The sequence below is a fragment of the Cannabis sativa genome, chromosome 4 (assembly GCF_029168945.1).
Source record: "Cannabis sativa cultivar Pink pepper isolate KNU-18-1 chromosome 4, ASM2916894v1, whole genome shotgun sequence".
Lineage (NCBI taxonomy): Eukaryota > Viridiplantae > Streptophyta > Magnoliopsida > Rosales > Cannabaceae > Cannabis > Cannabis sativa.
In genome coordinates, this window is record NC_083604.1 from 437,449 (window position 1) to 455,649 (window position 18,201).

The 18,201-nt window shown below is 32.3% G+C and overlaps 4 protein-coding genes and 1 pseudogene across 4 annotated transcripts; 2 read left to right on the forward strand and 3 right to left on the reverse strand.

Moving 5' to 3' along the window:
• Positions 1-2,003: 2,003 nt before the first annotated feature.
• LOC115712192 (pentatricopeptide repeat-containing protein At5g27110-like) lies at positions 2,004-5,024 on the forward strand (annotated as a pseudogene).
• Positions 5,025-5,359: 335 nt separating this feature from the next.
• LOC115712314 (uncharacterized) lies at positions 5,360-6,247 on the forward strand. The gene is made up of 3 exons (XM_061113036.1): positions 5,360-5,364; positions 5,459-6,082; positions 6,190-6,247. The coding sequence occupies exons 1-3, from the start codon at positions 5,360-5,362 to the stop codon at positions 6,245-6,247; spliced, it is 687 nt and encodes a 228-aa protein (XP_060969019.1).
• Positions 6,248-7,385: 1,138 nt separating this feature from the next.
• Positions 7,386-9,396, reverse strand: LOC115712275 (mitogen-activated protein kinase kinase kinase 20). Its single transcript, XM_061113119.1, has 2 exons — positions 9,238-9,396; positions 7,386-9,071 (listed from the first exon to the last, which is right to left on the reverse strand). Exon 2 carries the CDS (start codon positions 8,312-8,314, stop codon positions 7,469-7,471), a length of 846 nt encoding a protein of 281 aa, XP_060969102.1. The 5' UTR covers positions 8,315-9,071; positions 9,238-9,396; the 3' UTR covers positions 7,386-7,468.
• A 307-nt stretch (positions 9,397-9,703) lies between these two features.
• On the reverse strand, positions 9,704-11,019 carry LOC115715056 (mitogen-activated protein kinase kinase kinase 20-like). The gene has a single exon (XM_030643847.2). The coding sequence runs from the start codon at positions 10,779-10,781 to the stop codon at positions 9,861-9,863; it is 921 nt and encodes a 306-aa protein (XP_030499707.2). The 5' UTR covers positions 10,782-11,019; the 3' UTR covers positions 9,704-9,860.
• Positions 11,020-11,438: 419 nt separating this feature from the next.
• On the reverse strand, positions 11,439-15,675 carry LOC115715291 (coatomer subunit beta-1). Its single transcript, XM_030644141.2, has 4 exons — positions 13,461-15,675; positions 12,516-13,028; positions 12,063-12,148; positions 11,439-11,965 (listed from the first exon to the last, which is right to left on the reverse strand). The coding sequence occupies exons 1-4, from the start codon at positions 15,513-15,515 to the stop codon at positions 11,758-11,760; spliced, it is 2,862 nt and encodes a 953-aa protein (XP_030500001.2). The 5' UTR covers positions 15,516-15,675; the 3' UTR covers positions 11,439-11,757.
• Positions 15,676-18,201: the final 2,526 nt, after the last annotated feature.

The following is an 18,201-nucleotide window of genomic DNA, read 5'->3' on the forward strand; positions in this document are numbered from 1 at the left end:
TTCTTCATATTCATTTCTTAGTAGTACAAATTGATTGTGACTAGTGGCAAAAAATATTCCGAGATTGGTCCGGGCCACATTTCACAAAGGGGTACCACTATCAGAAATGTGAGATTTTCACTATTTCGATTAAAACGATCGTTAGTGCAAGAAAACTAATTTTTCTCTCAACGTGTCCAAGAGAAAAGTGATGCACAACGGTCTTGGCTAGGCCCCCGTGAAATTTCATGATCTTTGGAGATGTGTAGGTCGAGATTTTAACATATAACTAACGAGTGTAAGAGTAAGGAAAAAACTTGTTAAAATTTCCCCTGAAAAGAAGAATATTTTCAATTAGGGGGCCATTTCAACAAATTTTAACCCAAAACCATTCTTCATATTCATTTCTTAGTAGTACAAATTGATTGTGACTAGTGGCAAAAAATATTCCGAGATTGGTCCGGGCCACATTTCACAAAGGGGTACCACTATTAGAAATGTGAGATTTTCACTATTTCGATTAAAACGATCGTTAGTGCAAGAAAACTAATTTTTCTCTCAACGTGTCCAAGAGAAAAGTGATGCACAACGGTCTTGGCTAGGCCCCCGTGAAATTTCATGATCTTTGGAGATGTGTAGGTCGAGATTTTAACATATAACTAACGAGTGTAAGAGTAAGGAAAAAACTTGTTAAAATTTCCCCTGAAAAGAAGAATATTTTCAATAAAAGGCCATTTCAACAAATTTTAACCCAAAACCATTCTTCATATTCATTTCTTAGTAGTACAAATTGATTGTGATTAGTGGCAAAAAATATTCCGAGATTGGTCCGGGCCACATTTCACAAAGGGGTACCACTATCAGAAATGTGAGATTTTCACTATTTCGATTAAAACGATCGTTAGTGCAAGAAAACTAATTTTTCTCTCAACGTGTCCAAGAGAAAAGTGATGCACAACGGTCTTGGCTAGAAACCCGTGAAATTTCATGATCTTTGGAGATGTGTAGGTCGAGATTTTAACATATAACTAACGAGTGTAAGAGTAAGGAAAAAACTTGTTAAAATTTCCCCTGAAAAGAAGAATATTTTCAATTAGGGGGCCATTTCAAAAAATTTTAACCCAAAACCATTCTTCATATTCATTTCTTAGTAGTACAAATTGATTGTGATAATATTTTAAAAATGGGGACATTAATAATGATTTGGAATATTTGATTTTTTCTATTTTGGGAAGCATTCTGAAATAAATGGGCCATTAATGCTTAATAATCAAGGGATAGTAATTCTAAGATGATTATAAAGTGAAATAAAAGAGTTAAGTTGCTACTAGCCAAAGGGTATTCCCTTTGGCTAGTTTTAGTATTTTATAGGGGGTCTAGTTGTTTAATTTTTGGGTTTTGATTGATTTTGATCGGATTAAAATAATTTTCTAATTAAAATTTTTCTGATTTTCTAATGTTTTTTCAGGTGGAATTTTAGTGTTACCGGCTGAAACTTTTGCCCTGTTGGTTGGTCTTAATTGGACTCATATGTGTGGTCTTCCAATTCATGCAGTTTATTCAGATTCGTTAGCTTTGGTGACGGCTATCAGCAACGGGAAGATGTATTTCAACGAGCTATGAGCGTTGTTTGAAGATGTTATAGTTTTATTGTCTAAATTTTCAGGGACAGTTTTGTCCTATATGACTCGCTCTGAGAATTTAGCGGCCCATGGTTTGGCAAAGCATGCTCTACAGTTAGACGATGAGCTATCTTGGTTCGAGGAGATTCCAGCGCTCGTGACAGACATATACATCGTAAATTCATGAGTGATTCTAACTACTTTGTCAAAAAAAAAAAATTCTAATCCTAATGCTTTAAAATTTTAAATTATTATTTTTAAAAACTTTCTTTTTATTTTTTAAACGCCCGTTATTTTTAACTTTAAAAATTATCTTTTTTTATGCAAAAATTTAATTTGTAATATTATTTTTCTTATAATATAAAAGTAATAACTAACCTTTACTAACTGAAATAACTACCATTAACGTTCTTCTTCGAATAGCCATGAACGAATGTATGAGAAGAAAATGGCAATTCCTCGTCAAGTCTTTGACTTTCATGGTCTCCTTAAGCTCTGCAACAATACCCATCATTTGAAATCTCTTTATTCTCTTCTCAACGTTCATGGTCTTAATAAGACTCACAACCATTTTCCGGGTGAGTTTTTAAGGTCTTGTTTTCATTTGGGTTCATCTGATTTAGCTTTATCTGTGTTTAGAAGAATCGAAAACCCTAGACTCAGTTTCCAGAACTTGATGATTAGAAGTTTAAGCCATTACGGTTTATACGACGACGTATTGGGTGTGTTTCACCATTGTCGTTTGTTGAATTGTTCTTTTGATGATTTCACTTTTCCATCTGTGATTAAAGCTTGTACGGCTATGAATGAAATTAGGGTTGGAAAAGAACTTCATTGTGTTGTTTTGAGAAATGGGTTTGTGGAGAATAGTGTTATTCAGACTTGTTTGGTTGATTTTTATGCAAAAGTAGGGTTTGTGAAGAGTGCTCGTGATGTATTTGATAAAATGTCTGAACCAGATTTGGTGTGTTCGAATGCGTTGATTTCGGGTTATTCGTTAAACGGTTTTGATAGTGAAGCTGTTGAGGTTTTCAGGGGGGTTTTCGTGGCGGGTTTGAAGCCGAATTTGAGTACTTTGGCTTGTATGGTTCCTGTTTGTACTCGCCTCGGTTGGACCGAAATTGGTAAATCTTTGCATTGTTTTGCTGTGAAATTTGGATATTTCAGCAATGATTTTTTAGTTGCTGCTTTTATTTCAATGTATGTTGGTAACAATGATTTATGTAATGCTAGAAACTTGTTTGATTCTGTTGTTCTACAGAAGAATATTACTGTTTGGAATGCTATGATCTCTGCTTACACACAGATGGAATCACCAATGGAAGCCTTTGTTATGTTTCGGTCAGCACTTCGCGACGAAAAACAACCTAATCTAATCACTTTTGTATCTGTTATTCCTTCATGTGCAAATCTGAGTAGCTTGTTGTTTGGTGAATCTATTCATGCTTTAGCTATTAAACAAGGGTTAAGCAATCAAGTTTCTGTGATGACAGCTCTTCTTTCAATGTATTCCAAGCTTGGTGATATCAATTCAGCTAGTTATATATTTCATAAGATGCTAACCAGAACTAGACTTTCATGGAATTCTATGATTTCGGGTTATGTGTACAATGGATTATGGGAGTTAAGTTTGGATGCCTTTTCCGAAATGCAATTTGCAGGATTCGATCCAGATGAAGTTTCCATTGTCAGCATTCTCTCTGCTTGCTCCAAACTTGAGGCGATTTTGATCGGTAAGTCAGTTCATGCCTTTTGTTTTAGAAAAGGTTTCGAATCAAGACTCAATGTGTCAAATTCATTGCTGGGATTTTACTCTAGTTGTCACAAGATTTCGTCTTCTTTGAACTTATTCAACCAAATGCCTTTTAGAAATACCATTTCGTGGAATACTTTGATTTCGGTCTGCATACACAATCAAGAAACCGAAACTGCAGCAAATGTTCTTAGCCAAATGCAAAAAGAGCGCCTAGAATTGGATCCGGTGACTCTTATAAGCATACTCCCTAGTTTCAGCGAGAAGAAAGATTTGGGACGAGGAATGGCTATTCATTGCTATGCTGTCAAAACCGGGTTTTCACAAGATGTTTCTCTTGTTAATTCACTTATTAGCATGTACTGTAACTGTGGGGATCTTGATACCGCGAAGTTGCTTTTCGAATCAATGCCTGAAAAGAGTTTGGTGTCTTGGAATGCAATGATGACTGGTTTTCGTCACCACAGTTTACATAAGGAGATTATGGTCTCATTTGGCGAAATGACAAGGGATGGAAAGAGGCCTAATCATATAACATTGCTAAATCTATTGCCAGCCTGCTTCAGCCGATTGCAAGGTAAGTCTGTCCATGGTTTTGCAGTTAGAACAGGAATCATTAAAGAAACCACCATTGTTACATCGCTAATAATCATGTATGCAAGATTCAACGATCTTCGGTTGTGTCACTCGCTGTTTCAAATGGGTGAAAAGGAAGATATTTCGCTTTGGAACGCTATCATGTCTGCTCATGTACAAACACAAAACACCAAAAGGCCATCAAGTTCTTCTTCTATTTGCTTAAGTCGGGATTGGAACCCGACAATCTAACCATACTGAGCCTAATTTCTGCTTGTGTTCATCTAAACAGCCTAAAGCTCGCCAATTCTATAACCGCTTACACAATATGCAAGGGATTCAACAAAGTAGTGACTATCACCAATGCCCTTATAGATTTGTATGCAAGAAGTGGAAACATTTCAATTGCAAGAAAGCTATTCAATCGGTTAGAGGGAAAAGACGATGTTTCTTGGAGTGTGATGATCAACGGGTATGGATTAAATGGCGACGGTAAATCAGCACTCGATCTTTTCACAAAGATGGAATTTTCGGGGATAAAACCAAACGGGGTCACGTATTTAACAATCTTATCGGCCTGCAGCCACTCTGGCTTAGCCAAGGAAGGCTGCAGGGTCTTCAACTCGATGGCACAGCACGGGATATTGCCCCGAGCTGAGCACTACGCTTGCTTGGTGGACCTCTTAGCTAGAACAGGTAACTTGACCGAGGCTTACGAAATTGTTGAAGGGCTTCCTTTTAGACCTTCCACAAGCACACTTGAGGCTGTTTTGGGTGGTTGCAGCATCCATGGAAATGTTTTAGTTGCAGAAAAAATCTGTACAAAACTGTCTGAATGGGATCCTCAAAACTCCACACCTTATGTTTTGCTTCACAATATTTATGCAGCTAATGGTAGGTGGAATGATGCAGAGAAAATGAGATGTGAGATTGGTAAAAGAAGATTAAGAAAAATAGTTGGATTTAGTTTTTTTCTTAATGATGATTAAGAGTAAGTAATTGTTCAAATTGTAGTTTTAATAGCAGTTTTGAATAGAAATATAGGTATGATTGAGTGACAAATATAGTTTGTTCTTAGCTTGTAAATATAAAAATTAAATTGAATAACAAATAATAATTATTCTTTAATAGCAGTTTTAAATTGTACTTTTAATAGCAGTACTAACCCTTATTTTTAAATTTAGAAAATATATATCTTTTGTTATGCAAAAATTTAATGTGTAATATTTAAATAAAAATCATAATGTTATTATCTTTTTTTTTTCTAAAAAAATAAATTTAAATTTGTAAATCATAAATTCAAATATGCATCTTAATTTCTTTTCATTTTTTTTTTACATATTCTATTCTTTTTTTTTTTTAAGTTTATTTTAAATTTCTTTATAAAAAGAAAAATAAAAAGATATTCCCAACAAAATTGAGTTGGGCTATGAGGTTATGGGCCGCGTGTCTATCAATTGGGCTGGCCCAGATGTCCCTTGTGTGAGGAGTTTGATGAGTCAATTTCTCACGTGTTACTTACCTGTAGAGTGGTCAAGCAAGTCTGGGAGAGAGTAGGCATCGGGACTTCATTGGCTGCTGCAGGGACAACTTTTCTGGACTGGTGTATCCTCATTTTCAAGACTTTGACAGCAGAAAAACAATGTCTTGTTGCTGCACTGTGTTGGGCAGTTTGGGGAGCTAGGAATGATGTTGTTTGGCAAGGGAAACCGATTAATATTTCAGCAATAGTAGCTTCTGCAAGAAGTTATCTTGATCAATGGCAAAACGCTCAAAAAACTCAAATTGAGTCATCTTGGTCTGATCTTCAAGACTATGATGGGACAGAGCGATGGATTAAACCACAGAATAATAGTATCAAGATCAACGTGGATGCGGCTATATTTGAAGGACAAAATCGGTTTGGGGGTGCTATTGTTATTAGAGATCATAATGGTTTTTTAATTGAAGGCCATACTAAATTGCACCGAGGCAACATTGCTCCTTCTGTAGCAGAGGCTTTGAGCTTTCGGGAAGCCTTAAGCTGGATCAAAGATCACCAATCCTATCCCGTATGGGTGGAGACCGACTGCCTTCTGGTCATTCAAGCTTTAAGGAGCTCGACTAGTTTGACTTCTTATTTTGGTTGTGTGATTCAGGAATGTAAAGCCATGTTGGCTAACTTAAGCAATGTTTATTTTTGTTTCGTTAAGCGGTCAGCTAATAGAGTCGCTCATGAGTTTGCAAGGGCGTCTTTATTTTATCTGATTGTACTTTCAGTATGGGAAACATCCCTACTGAGTTGTTGCCTATTTTGGTGACAGAGTTTGAAGGTTAATAAAATTTAATTTTCCTTTCAAAGAAAAAAAAAATTCACATATATATTTTATTGCAAGATAATTCATACTACTCTTCTTCTTTTAAGTTGCAAAATGTTGAAGTAAATGCTCTTTTTTCTTCTTCTTCTTCTTTTGGTATTATTTCACTAAAAAAGATATATTTGTACGTATAGATACCATTCCATTATTGTTGTTTTAAATGATAGAAATTACTTTTTATGTATGTACAAAAATATTTTCATGTAATTATAAAATATTTGAATACTGAAATTATAAAATTTGCAAGTTCAAAATACTTTTGCTCTGATGTAGGCTATCTTTGCATAAGAAGTACTCATTGTAAAACTAATTTAATAATATTTAAACACAAAATGATATTTTAAATAATAAAATATATTATTAATATCTTTATAATTATTTAATCGACAAAATTGGTAATTTTTAAATTATATAAATAATCATGACATTTTTACAAAAGTACATGTAATATAATTTAGTAACATTTTTAAAATGTCACTAAAATTATTTTAAATAAATATATAAAAATTTATTAGTGACATTTGAAATGTTATTAATTATTATTTTAGTGGCATTTTCAAATGTTACTAAAATTAATTATTTAGTGACATTTAACTTTACTTCACATTGAAATATCTTACATTTTTCACAATGTTACAAAAACTATAAATGTTAAAAAAAGTGACATTTTAAAATGTTACTAAAATGTTAATACGTTAACCCTCGTTTTACATATTCTATTCTTTTTTTTTTTAAATGTTTATTTTAAATTTCTTTATAAAAAGAAAAATAAAAAGATATTCCCAACCAAATTGAGTTGGGCTATGAGGTTATGGGCTACGTGTCTATCAATTGGGCTGGCCCAGATCAAAATGGGTCTTAAGCCCAAAATGTGATCTCAATCAAATGATCACCTTCTCTATCTCACTCAATTTTTTTAAAAAGGAATATAACAAACTATTAATATTTTACTAATTATTAATATATATGTTTTTATACTACATTAGAAAAATGACATTATTAACTTTAATTAAATGTTAATTAACACATTTTAGTCTTTAAACAGATTTTACAAAAATAAAATTAAAAATTTTATTGTGAATAAACATGATGACACTAAAAAAAAAAAGAAATCATAATAAAAACAATTATTCAAAATTAAAAAACATAAAATCCCTTTAAAAAAAATTATATTCTCTTCTTTACATATTTGTTATAAAGGGGTGATTCAGAAGCATCCTTGCTGATGGTCTCTTGGAAGGATTAAGATTGGTGCATTTCAATATAAAATCAATAGCTTCGTTGGAAATATTGTAGTATAGATTATTGTTCCAATTTAGGTTTTTAGTTAACATGAATAAAACCATGACACCAATTGCCCAAATGTCCGAATACTGTCCTTGTACTCCGTCTTCACCTCGACACTCTGGAGCTAAATATGCTTTAGTACCTCTAACCCGAGTTGTCGAGTTGTCAACCATCTTTGCCAATCCAAAATCAGAAATTTTAGCCACAAAGAAATAATATTCTTCTCTTATCTCTTTGACTAATAATACGTTCTGAGGTTTTAGATCACAGTGTACAAACCCCTTCTCATGAATATAATCAACACCTCTCAAAATTTGTTGAAGAAACTGTTTGACTTGTTTAGATTCGTTGTAAAGGGGAGAAGCTAAGATGAAATCAAACAGTGTCCCCCCAATAGCGTATTCCAAGAATACATTGTAATGCACTTCCTCCTTACCATTAATACTCTTAAGAGTAGTATCATGACCATAGCACTTAATGATGTAAGGACAATCATCGAAATATTCAATAAATTTTTTTTCGTTTTCTAATTCTTCACTCTTTTCAAGACGTGAAGTTTTGACAGCCATGATTGGATGGAACCCACGAACAAGCGTAGCTCCATCATAAAATGGTGATGGTTCTTTAACCATTCTCGCGAGGTAAACAGAACCAAACCCACCTTTTCCAAGCATGGAACCCCTAATCCAATAGGGAGAAGAATGCAAACTCTCTTCTAAATCTCCTTCATATTTATCCATCTTCAAATTTTCTAAATTCTTTATATCTAATATTACTCTAATATTACTAAAGTTGCTAATATTTCTTCACTTCTATTTTATCAAAATGTAATGTAATATAATATATATATATATAGACGTACGGACACTATTCTAATCGTAATCTAAATAGTTTTATTATATTCTAATCCTACTCGAACTACCTTTATAAATTTTAACATATTCTTTTTCAAATTATCTTTTTATTTTTTTAACGCTAACCCTTATTTTAAAATTAAAAATATATATATATCTTTTTTATGCAAAAATTCCGTACGTAATATTTAAATAACAATTATAATATTATCATATAATTCCAAAGTGCAAGATGATATTTGATATTTTCAAAAAGTTTCTTAAGCATTCAACATGCCACTAGAATTCTTCTTGCATTCAGCAAGCATATCCATGTATATAGTGGGCAGTCATTATCTTAATTATCAAGCATATAAGCCTCTAATTATATAATAGTTGAATGAAAGGAATAATAAGTAATATGTAGAGCACAAAAAGGCAGAACATCACCACTAATCACGGCTGGCTCCACTCTCACAAAATTTAAAGCAATAATAAGTTAAAAAAATAGGATACCCCCATTTCAGATCTTATCTCATACTAAATCAGTAAATGGCTTCATGAAAACGAAAAGAAAAAAATTAGAAGAAAACCTGGAGAAGAGAATTAGAGGGAGGAAAAGAGAGATATCTCTAGTTCTCTAGCAACCCTTGTTTCTGCAACTCTGAAATTTCAGATATCAAGACTTAATTTTTCTAACAAGAACTTCATCAAGCAGGGAAGTATTTCAAAAACCAGCTCTCAAATTTGAAAAAATAAACAACCCAACAAACTAAATTACAATGTTCATAAAAAAAACAAAAAAAAAAGAAGAAGAAGAAGAACATTACCGTTGCGAGTAGTTTGCTGGAAATTCGAGATAGTGAAGAAATCTCGTTTGAGGAAGGAGACGAGGGAGTCGGGGTCTGGGGCTTCTTTGAATTATCGAGACAGTGAAGAAATCACGTTTAAGGATTTAGGGTTTTAGTAATTTTTTTTTTTTTAAAAAAAAAATTATCGAATCGGGTCAGCCCCGACCCGATCCGCGAAAAAGCTTCAATTTGCCATGCCTAGACTTGTACTATAAAATTATCCGATCAATTTTATTATTTTATTTACATTAACAATAATTACAACCATTTAAAAGTAATAGTTACATGATGAACTAATTAAATGTTAAGACTCTTGTTTTAGTCATTATCTAACTGAATTTAATGGACAAAAACTAACCGAATAATTTTTTTTTTTTCTAATTTTAGATATTTTTATCTCTAAAAAAATTATTAAGTCTATGTAGATTACAAATTTAACACGGTAAAAAATTATGACTACAAATTAAAAAAAATCATGTAAAAAATTATAAATAAATTTTACACAGTATCACTATAATTGTATAAAATAAAATTACAAAAGAGATCATCTAACTTAAAATTCTTGAAATTCTCTTCACATCTTCTCATCATCTATAAAATCTTCAAATTTTCGAACGATAATTTTTTTTTATAATTTTTTTCCCAGTAACGAATGGGTGACCTAAAAGCATCTTTGCTGATGGTCTCTTAAGGGGATTAGTTTCGAAACACCTCATCAAAAAATCCTTTGCCTCTTCAGAAATATGCTTACTTAATTCTTCACTCCACTCTAATTTTTTTGTTAACATATAGAGAACCATTACACCAATTGCCCAAATATCTGAGTATTGTTCTTGAATTGGGTTTTCACTTACACACTCTGGTGCCCAATACGCCTTAGTGCCTTGAATGGGAGTCATCCAATCACCCGACATCTTCGACAACCCGAAATCACAAATTTTAGCCACAAAAATATTATCTTCTTCTCGCTCTTTGACCAATAGTATATTCTCTAATTTTAGATCACAGTGAACAATTCCTTTTTCGTGAATACACTTAACACCTATTAAAATCTCTTGTAAGAATTGTTTGATTTGTTTGGACTCATTGTAAAGCGGAGAATCCTTAATGAAATCAAACAATGTTCCACCCGAAGCGTACTCCAAGAACACATTATACAATGTAACTTCTTTATCAATGCCATTACCACAATCAAGAATGCTAATTGTTGTGTCATCTCCATAACACTGAATAATAAAAGGACAATTTACGAAAAGATCTAGAATCTTCTTCTCATTAACGAGTTCACCCTTAGAAAATAACGTAGTTTTGACAACTATAGGTTGATGAAAGCGTGCACGCCCCCTTAGAACATGTGTTGTTTCAATCATTTCGGCTAAGAAAACCGAACCAAATCCTCCTTTTGCAAGGAGTGGACCCCTAATCCATTTAGGTGCATTAGGGTTTACACTCTTTTCTACTTCTTCATCAAAATCAAAAACTGATTTCTTTTCAAAGTCTTTATCAAAAACTGAATTTTCCATCGTTTATTACTTCGAGATTTAACTTGTTTATTTTATTTTATTTCTTTCTAGAATTTAACTTGTTTAATGAAAAAGTTTCTCACTTATTTATAATGAAATTTTCTTACTCTTACGATGAGGAAAATACATATATATATACAGATAAAATATAGTCAATGCGAAAAAAAATGTAAGCTTTTAAATTTAAAATTGATCTTTTTTTCTTTTGAAAAGAAACCCTAACTAACTTTAATAAGATATTTTGATTTCCTTAAAATTTTATATTTAATTAGTTCTTATTAGTATTTTAAAAAAAAGTAAAAATCTGTATTGAGATTTTTTAGTATCTAATTTATTTGGAGTCAATTTCAAACTTTCCTAATATGGAATATAATCTTTTAAATTTTTTTTTTTTACATTAAATATATTATTTAAAAAATTAAAAGTTAATTTTTAGAAAAACTTAAATATTATATTCCATTATTTTATAACATAAACAAAATAAAAATTTACGATTAAAAAAATATTATTATATGTTGCCAATATTACCCTTTCCTTGACGTGGGCCATACCATAGAGGTTGCCATATTGTGGGCCGCGTCATTAATTGGGCTGGCCCAGTTCAAAATGTTCTAAGCCCAAAACACAAATAAGGTCAAAATCACATTTCTCAATCACTAAACAGAAGAACTCTTTTCATATCGATACAAATTTACTAACACAGCATGAAGCCTTTTGTTATTGATACCAGGGTGATGATGACCAAGTTCATCTCTCTCTCTCTCTCTTTTTCTCTCTCTCTCTAAAAAGATCAAAATACAGGATGGGAATTTGTAACAAATTCAAGGTTATACTAATTATAGAAGATGATGATGAAGAAAAAAAATCAATGCACAAACTAAATCCAAAGACCAAAAATTAACAATAAAATTGGCAAAAGATGATGATATAACTTGTCTTGATGAAAAGACAAAGTTAGGAATAGAGAGAGACTTACTTAAACACTACTACCCTTTTGTTTCAATGTGATCTTATCTCCAAGACTCAAAGCAATGCCTTGAGTTTTACTTCTTATTCTTATGTATCCACTTAGCTTACCGTCTCCTTGTTTCTCAATACTCACATTCACCAACGCGTCTTCCCCGAAAACACTCTTCGCGTACAAGTTAGCTGCCAAGAACCCGCACTCCCCTTCCAGTGCAGATCTACAAAAACCCCAATTAACACCCGAATTTCATTTGAATGAATTTCATTTCAATTTAAACAAAGATTGAGTTGAGAGTTCAAGATAGAGAAGCTTACGGTGGAGTAAGACATTTCATGTTTGTTGATTTCATAATGTGGTCCAAAAATTCCTTCTCGTTTTGAATAACGGTGTTAACCGCAACCTGAAATAAACCGAGCAATTGTTCGGTCAGTAAAATTTCATGAGATAAATAAATTGCAAGAGTTTCAGTAAAATACAGAAAAAATTTATTACTATAATGCTCGTTTGCCACTTTCACTACACCCAAATTTTTCTAACCTAACTGAAAGTACTCCAATCATAGGATATAGTGTAGTAGTACCTCCAAAATACCCCTCAACTTCTATGAATGTTAAAAATAAATAAAATCTTGTCAGATGGTTCTCTAAAGTCACAACTTTTCAGAGTGTTTTTTTCGGTTTTAATCAAAAACCATTAACAAATACAAACTATCATACAAATTGCATCCAAATCAACAAATAATAATGACTAAGTGAATATATATATACCTTGTTCTCCCATTCAAACTCAGCCCACATTGTTCTAAATGTCACGTCAGCGCAGGAAGCAGGAGAGATGTAATCCATTATGTCAATATGGATGTCATTGAGAACAATTACACTCCTGTCATGCACATTCGAAGAAGTCTCATACACAATATTCCCGAATATGACTCCGGTTTCAGTTGAAGAAACCTTGATATTTGCCTTTATCTGTTTGCTTGATTGAGGAGCTAGAGTATAGTTTTGAGGTCGCTCTACAAGCTTGAGATCACCCATGGTAGCCAACTCCAAGCACAAATTCTGCAGTGTCTCGTTAGTTCGATTTATGACAGTGACATCAAGTACAATATCGTAATGATGAACAGTGACATATGCTTCTGCATAAACAGGATCACTGAATCCTGTGAGCTGAAGAATGCGATTCAGTTTATTTGCATCATCTCCATCGTTTGTGAACTCTCCTGTAGCACGTTTCAGATCGTCTTGGACCTCATCCTCCAACTCCAGCTGGCTCATGCCCTGAAAAATATGCACTTGTAAGATAATCATATGAAAGCTAATAGCATGGCATGAACATAGACGATGAAGACAAATTGTATCTTATTGAGTAGCAGTTTTGAAAAGACCGATCAAGGAAAACATTAACAAAACACATGACCATCTTAGTGAAAAGTGTCACTCATATCATGTATAGATTATATGAACAGTTTAGTAAAATGCTTTTGTACTACTTAAGATGTATCGATAGAATGTGTGTTGAGCACAAACCAAGTTTAAAATTTAAAGAGGGTAAGAGAAATGCATCAATTTATAATAACATTTGTGATAGAGATCCAATACAAAATTTATGATTATCAAAATTACTCAAAGTAAATGAAGAAATAATGAAACATAATACTATATATAAACATAGAAAAGCATTTTAATAGAAAAAACACGAGTATGCCATACCTTTCTGCTCTTCAAATGGTAGAAATCAATAAGGTCATCAGGTTGTGCATTAGATGTTTGAGCCTTAGCTTTTATCTCCTCTGTTTCACGGCGCTGCTTATCTGCTAGCATTTTCACAAAGCTTTCCCTGCACGACTGCAACCATATTTTTCTAACATCATCGCCGGTGTTGCATAACAATCTGATACACAACACAATCCTCTCATGAGAATCGTTATCAATGGGTTGTGGAAGAGCCGAGGATTGACCCAATTGAAGCATAGAAACAAATATCAATAAAACTTGTGTAGTTGTTTTGTTAACTTCACTTTTTAAAGACTGAACCTCTTCCAATCTCAATACAAGCTTTGTCAATGTGCAAGCTACAACAGCCCCCAGAAAAAAGTCACCGGAAAGAATAAGAGATCTCAAGTTTCCAATAGAAGCCAAAGATCCTTGGACGAGTGTAGGTGGAGACAAAGCAGTTTCCAATACAGCACTTTGGGTGGCATAAGTCCCATCGGCAAGTACCAGAGGCCTCCTAGATGACACAGTGGTTGAGTTTACAGGCTGAGATGTCTTCTGAGCACTTTGATCCTCCCCTTCTTCAGAAGGGGTAAAAAATGGAAGGTCCCCAAGACATTGCTTAATAGTCACAATTCCACTCTCAACTTCAGAAAGCGAAAGGCAATACTCACCAATGATCCAGAGAGCACCAGCACACACCCTAGAAGCACGAATCTGGTAAAAAGTATCCAACAGCCTAGTTATAATAGAAACACGCAACTTCGGGTTGGTTTCAATAATCTCACGTACAAAAACAACAACATCTAACGCAGAAGCCACATTGGTGTCACCCAAGAAGTCCATCAAAAGATGAACCACAGTGCTCGCAACCTCAGGGAACTTAATAGCGCAAGTATGGATAGCTTGCACCAACATCTGCCTATACTCGCCATTCTTCTCATGCTCACCACTTTGAGTCTTAACAACCTCTTTCTTCAACATAAGAACAACCTCATCCACATTTCTATGCGTGATCAAATCAAGCACAATATCAAGAGTCTTCCTCTTAATATCGAGATTCGGGCTAGACAAAGCTCTAAGCACATCCATAACCAACTCAACCATAATCTCCCTATGTGAAGCTTTAAGCTCATTAAGCCTATCAAGAACAATAAGCTTAACATTGTTATCACTCTGAGAGAGCAAAAGCTGGCAGTAAGTACTAGCTGCAGCCCTAACCGCAGTTGGGGCCGAAGACAAGGAAACAAGAGTACCAGCACACTCATAGATAACAGCACTTGAAGGAGCATTCAAAAGTGATATAATAATCTTAATATACTTTCCCTTCTCACCCTTATTGATTCTACAAACTTTCTTAATCAATTCTAACACAACCATCTGAAGCTGTTCACCCCAATCAATAATTCTATCAACATGTGTAAAAAGGTAATTAACAGCACGATCTTCTTCACAAGTAAAAAGCATAAGAAAAGCATTATGCTTACTAGAATTATCCTGTTCCGAAGACAAAAACTTCTCTATAATCTCCGGTGCATCGACAAGCAATTGATCACCACCAGGAAGTCGATAAACAGACATAACAGCAAGAACAGCATTACGACGAACAAAAGGATGACGATGATCCAAATTCTGTAGAATCGAAGGAATCAGAGGCTCCACAATCTCAGCCTCCTTAATACGACAAAGAAATCGTAAAGTAACTCCTCGTATAAACTCATTAGGATGCTGAAGATTATTACGAAGATTCTGACAAATAAGAATCATCTCAGGAAGTACTTTACCTTTATTATCAGTCTTTTCAATAATCTCCAAATAAAGAAGGAGAAGTTTCTGGATAATGTGATCTTCAGAAGGAAGAACGTAACGAATAATAGTGATAAAGAGTTGAGGAATGGTCTCACCATTAAGGAGTAGCAAAATAGCTTTTTTCATAGCTTCGATCTTGTATTCGATTTCGTTTCCTTCTAAAGCTTCCTTGATCTCGTTGGCCATGGCGGGTGTTCCCTTGTCGAAGTGAACCAGTAACGTACATGCCTTTTCCTTCTCCATTTTCGGAAAATTGGAGATCTGAGAAGATTGGAATTGAAGTTTTTTTCAGATCTAGGGATTTGAGTGAGTGGTTAGTGAGAATTTGAATGGAGAATTGGGAATGTTACAGAAATGTTTTCGTGTTCGAGGAAGAAGAAGGTGAAAATTTGGAGATCTAAAGGCCGTGGATGTATTTGGGCTGGGCCGGCCCAAGATTAAGCCCAATAAGAAGTTTAGGCCCATGTACATAGGTATTGGGAGAAGTTGAAAAATACCTTTTTTCCAAATTTACCTCTAAATAAAATTTAATTTAAATATATTTTTTTATTGAGTATTGTACCTAAATTATCCTCACACACTTACATAACTAAGATATAATTTCAAATATAATAGATTTGTGTTCTTTCTAAATAGATGTATAAGTTTGTAAAAAATTTAAGATAAAATTTTGATTAAAAAATAATGAAAACTATCGTGAAGTGATAGAGGTAAAATTAGTAGAATGATTGAAAAAATGGGTAAACATAATAAATTTTAAAAAAGAAGGTAAAAATTATAAACATCAAGTTAAAAGAGGTATGTAGTGTAATTCCCCTTAAGTACTTTGGATTTATATAAGTTTTTGTTGAGAGGAATTTTCATTTTTATAGTTCTAAAGGTATAAATTTGTAAAAATATGAATTTTTCTAAAAAGTTAAAAATTATGGGAAAAATAATATAAGTTAACTCTGCTTACAGTTACCCTCTTAAAGTAATTGATTACCCATTTTAGTTATTGGTTTTTTCATTTTTTTTTTTTGTTTTTTTATTGAATTTTTTCTATAAAATAAAATTTTTGAGAAAAAGTTATATTTTTGCTCAAATAGTATAAAAATCCATAAAGTTTGTATCTCTCTCTCATATCTATCCAAAAATTAATTTGTCATCCACTTTGAGTGTACTTAATTCATTGTATAGTGAGTATGAATTAGAGATACTCAAAAAAAAAAAAAGCAAATTAATAATATTCTCTAAAAAAAAATCATAAATCATTACAAAGAGGGGATCTCTTGGTGAAATCAAAGGTATATACTTTTGTCAAGGGATTTTTACACAAATACCTAAAATTGCACTTTAAAAAAAATTCACAAATTTTCTAGTTACATTTTTATGAACAACAACATTATTTTCAGATTGTATCTATAATGTAGCTGCAACTCGAAAAAAGCCTAAAAACAATTGTATAGATCACTTTTATAGTCATCCATTGAAGATGTTCTAAATGGAGCAAAATTAGGGGTGTCCACAAAGTATCCGATCCAATCCAATCTACACGATCCAATTCAATCCAATCCGCAAAATGCGGATATCCGCACTTGTGCGGATTGGATTGGATTGAAAAATCTAAAATTCGCACTTGTGCGGATTGGATGTTGTTTGACCTCAAAAAGTAACCGATTCAATCCAATCCGCACTTAATTATATATATTTTTTAAAAAATTATAATATATAATATATATTAATTAAAAAAAGACACAAACTTCTAATTTCTTAATCTTTTTTAGTAATATAGTGAGTTGGTGCATTTTATTTATTTTGTAATAAAAAATACAAGAAAAATAATTATTATTCATATAGACACGTACACATAAAGTTTAAATATATATATACTAGCTTATTTATTTTAGTAATAGATACATATATATTTTAGTGTAAATCTAAAGATAAGTATATATATATATTGATATATATGTATATTGGTTTAATTTGTATATAAATAGAGATGGAAATAGATTATTATTAGAGATTAAGAAATAATAGTTTTTTTTTTAATTTTTTTCTATGAAATATTAAATAATTTATTATTAAAAAAATAACCGATCCAAAATAACCGATTCAATCCGCACTATTGCGGATTGGATTGAATTGGATTTAAACTCTTACGCGGATCGGATTGGATCCAAAATATGAAATCCGCACTTAGTGAAGATTGGATGTTGTTTGACCAAAAAAGTGCGGATTGGATCGGATGAACACCCCTAAGCAAAATGACAAAAAATGTTAGACTAATTAAATAAATTTCCCTTGTTTTAAAATATTTAGTTTAGATACATGTATTGTATGTAGGATTTGAAAAATGACATACAGTATAACAAAGTTAAATGAAAGACAACTTAACTTATATAGAAACAATGCCATAGTGCTTAAATGTATTTATATATGTATTTAAATCCATACAAATATTGATAAAATTGTGGATCCGTAATTTTGTAATTTTTGTTTTTTTTTTTTTAGATTTTTACACTAAATATTGAAATTTTTAATCTTTTTATTTTTGTACTGCTGGGTGAAATTTTTTTCAAAAATATTGTGCAAGTTTTATACTGTGTACTGTGTTAAGTTTTTACGGTTGTTTTTTAGTTGTTCCACTGTTATTTTAATTGTTCAATTTTATTATTTTACGGTTGTTTTATTAAAAAATAGTATTTGTATAAAAAATTTCGTGTAACAGTAAAATTATAAATTTTTATACAAAATGATGGAATGCCCTTAAATACATATTCCATATATAAGATGATTTGTCAAATTTCAAGTTATTCAATTTGTACCGTAAAAATATAGGAGACGTTTGGTTGGGAGGAATGAAAATATAGGAATAGGAATGGGAATGGGAATAAGAATAGGAATGGAATGGAATAAAATTTGAAATGCATAAAAAAAATTGATA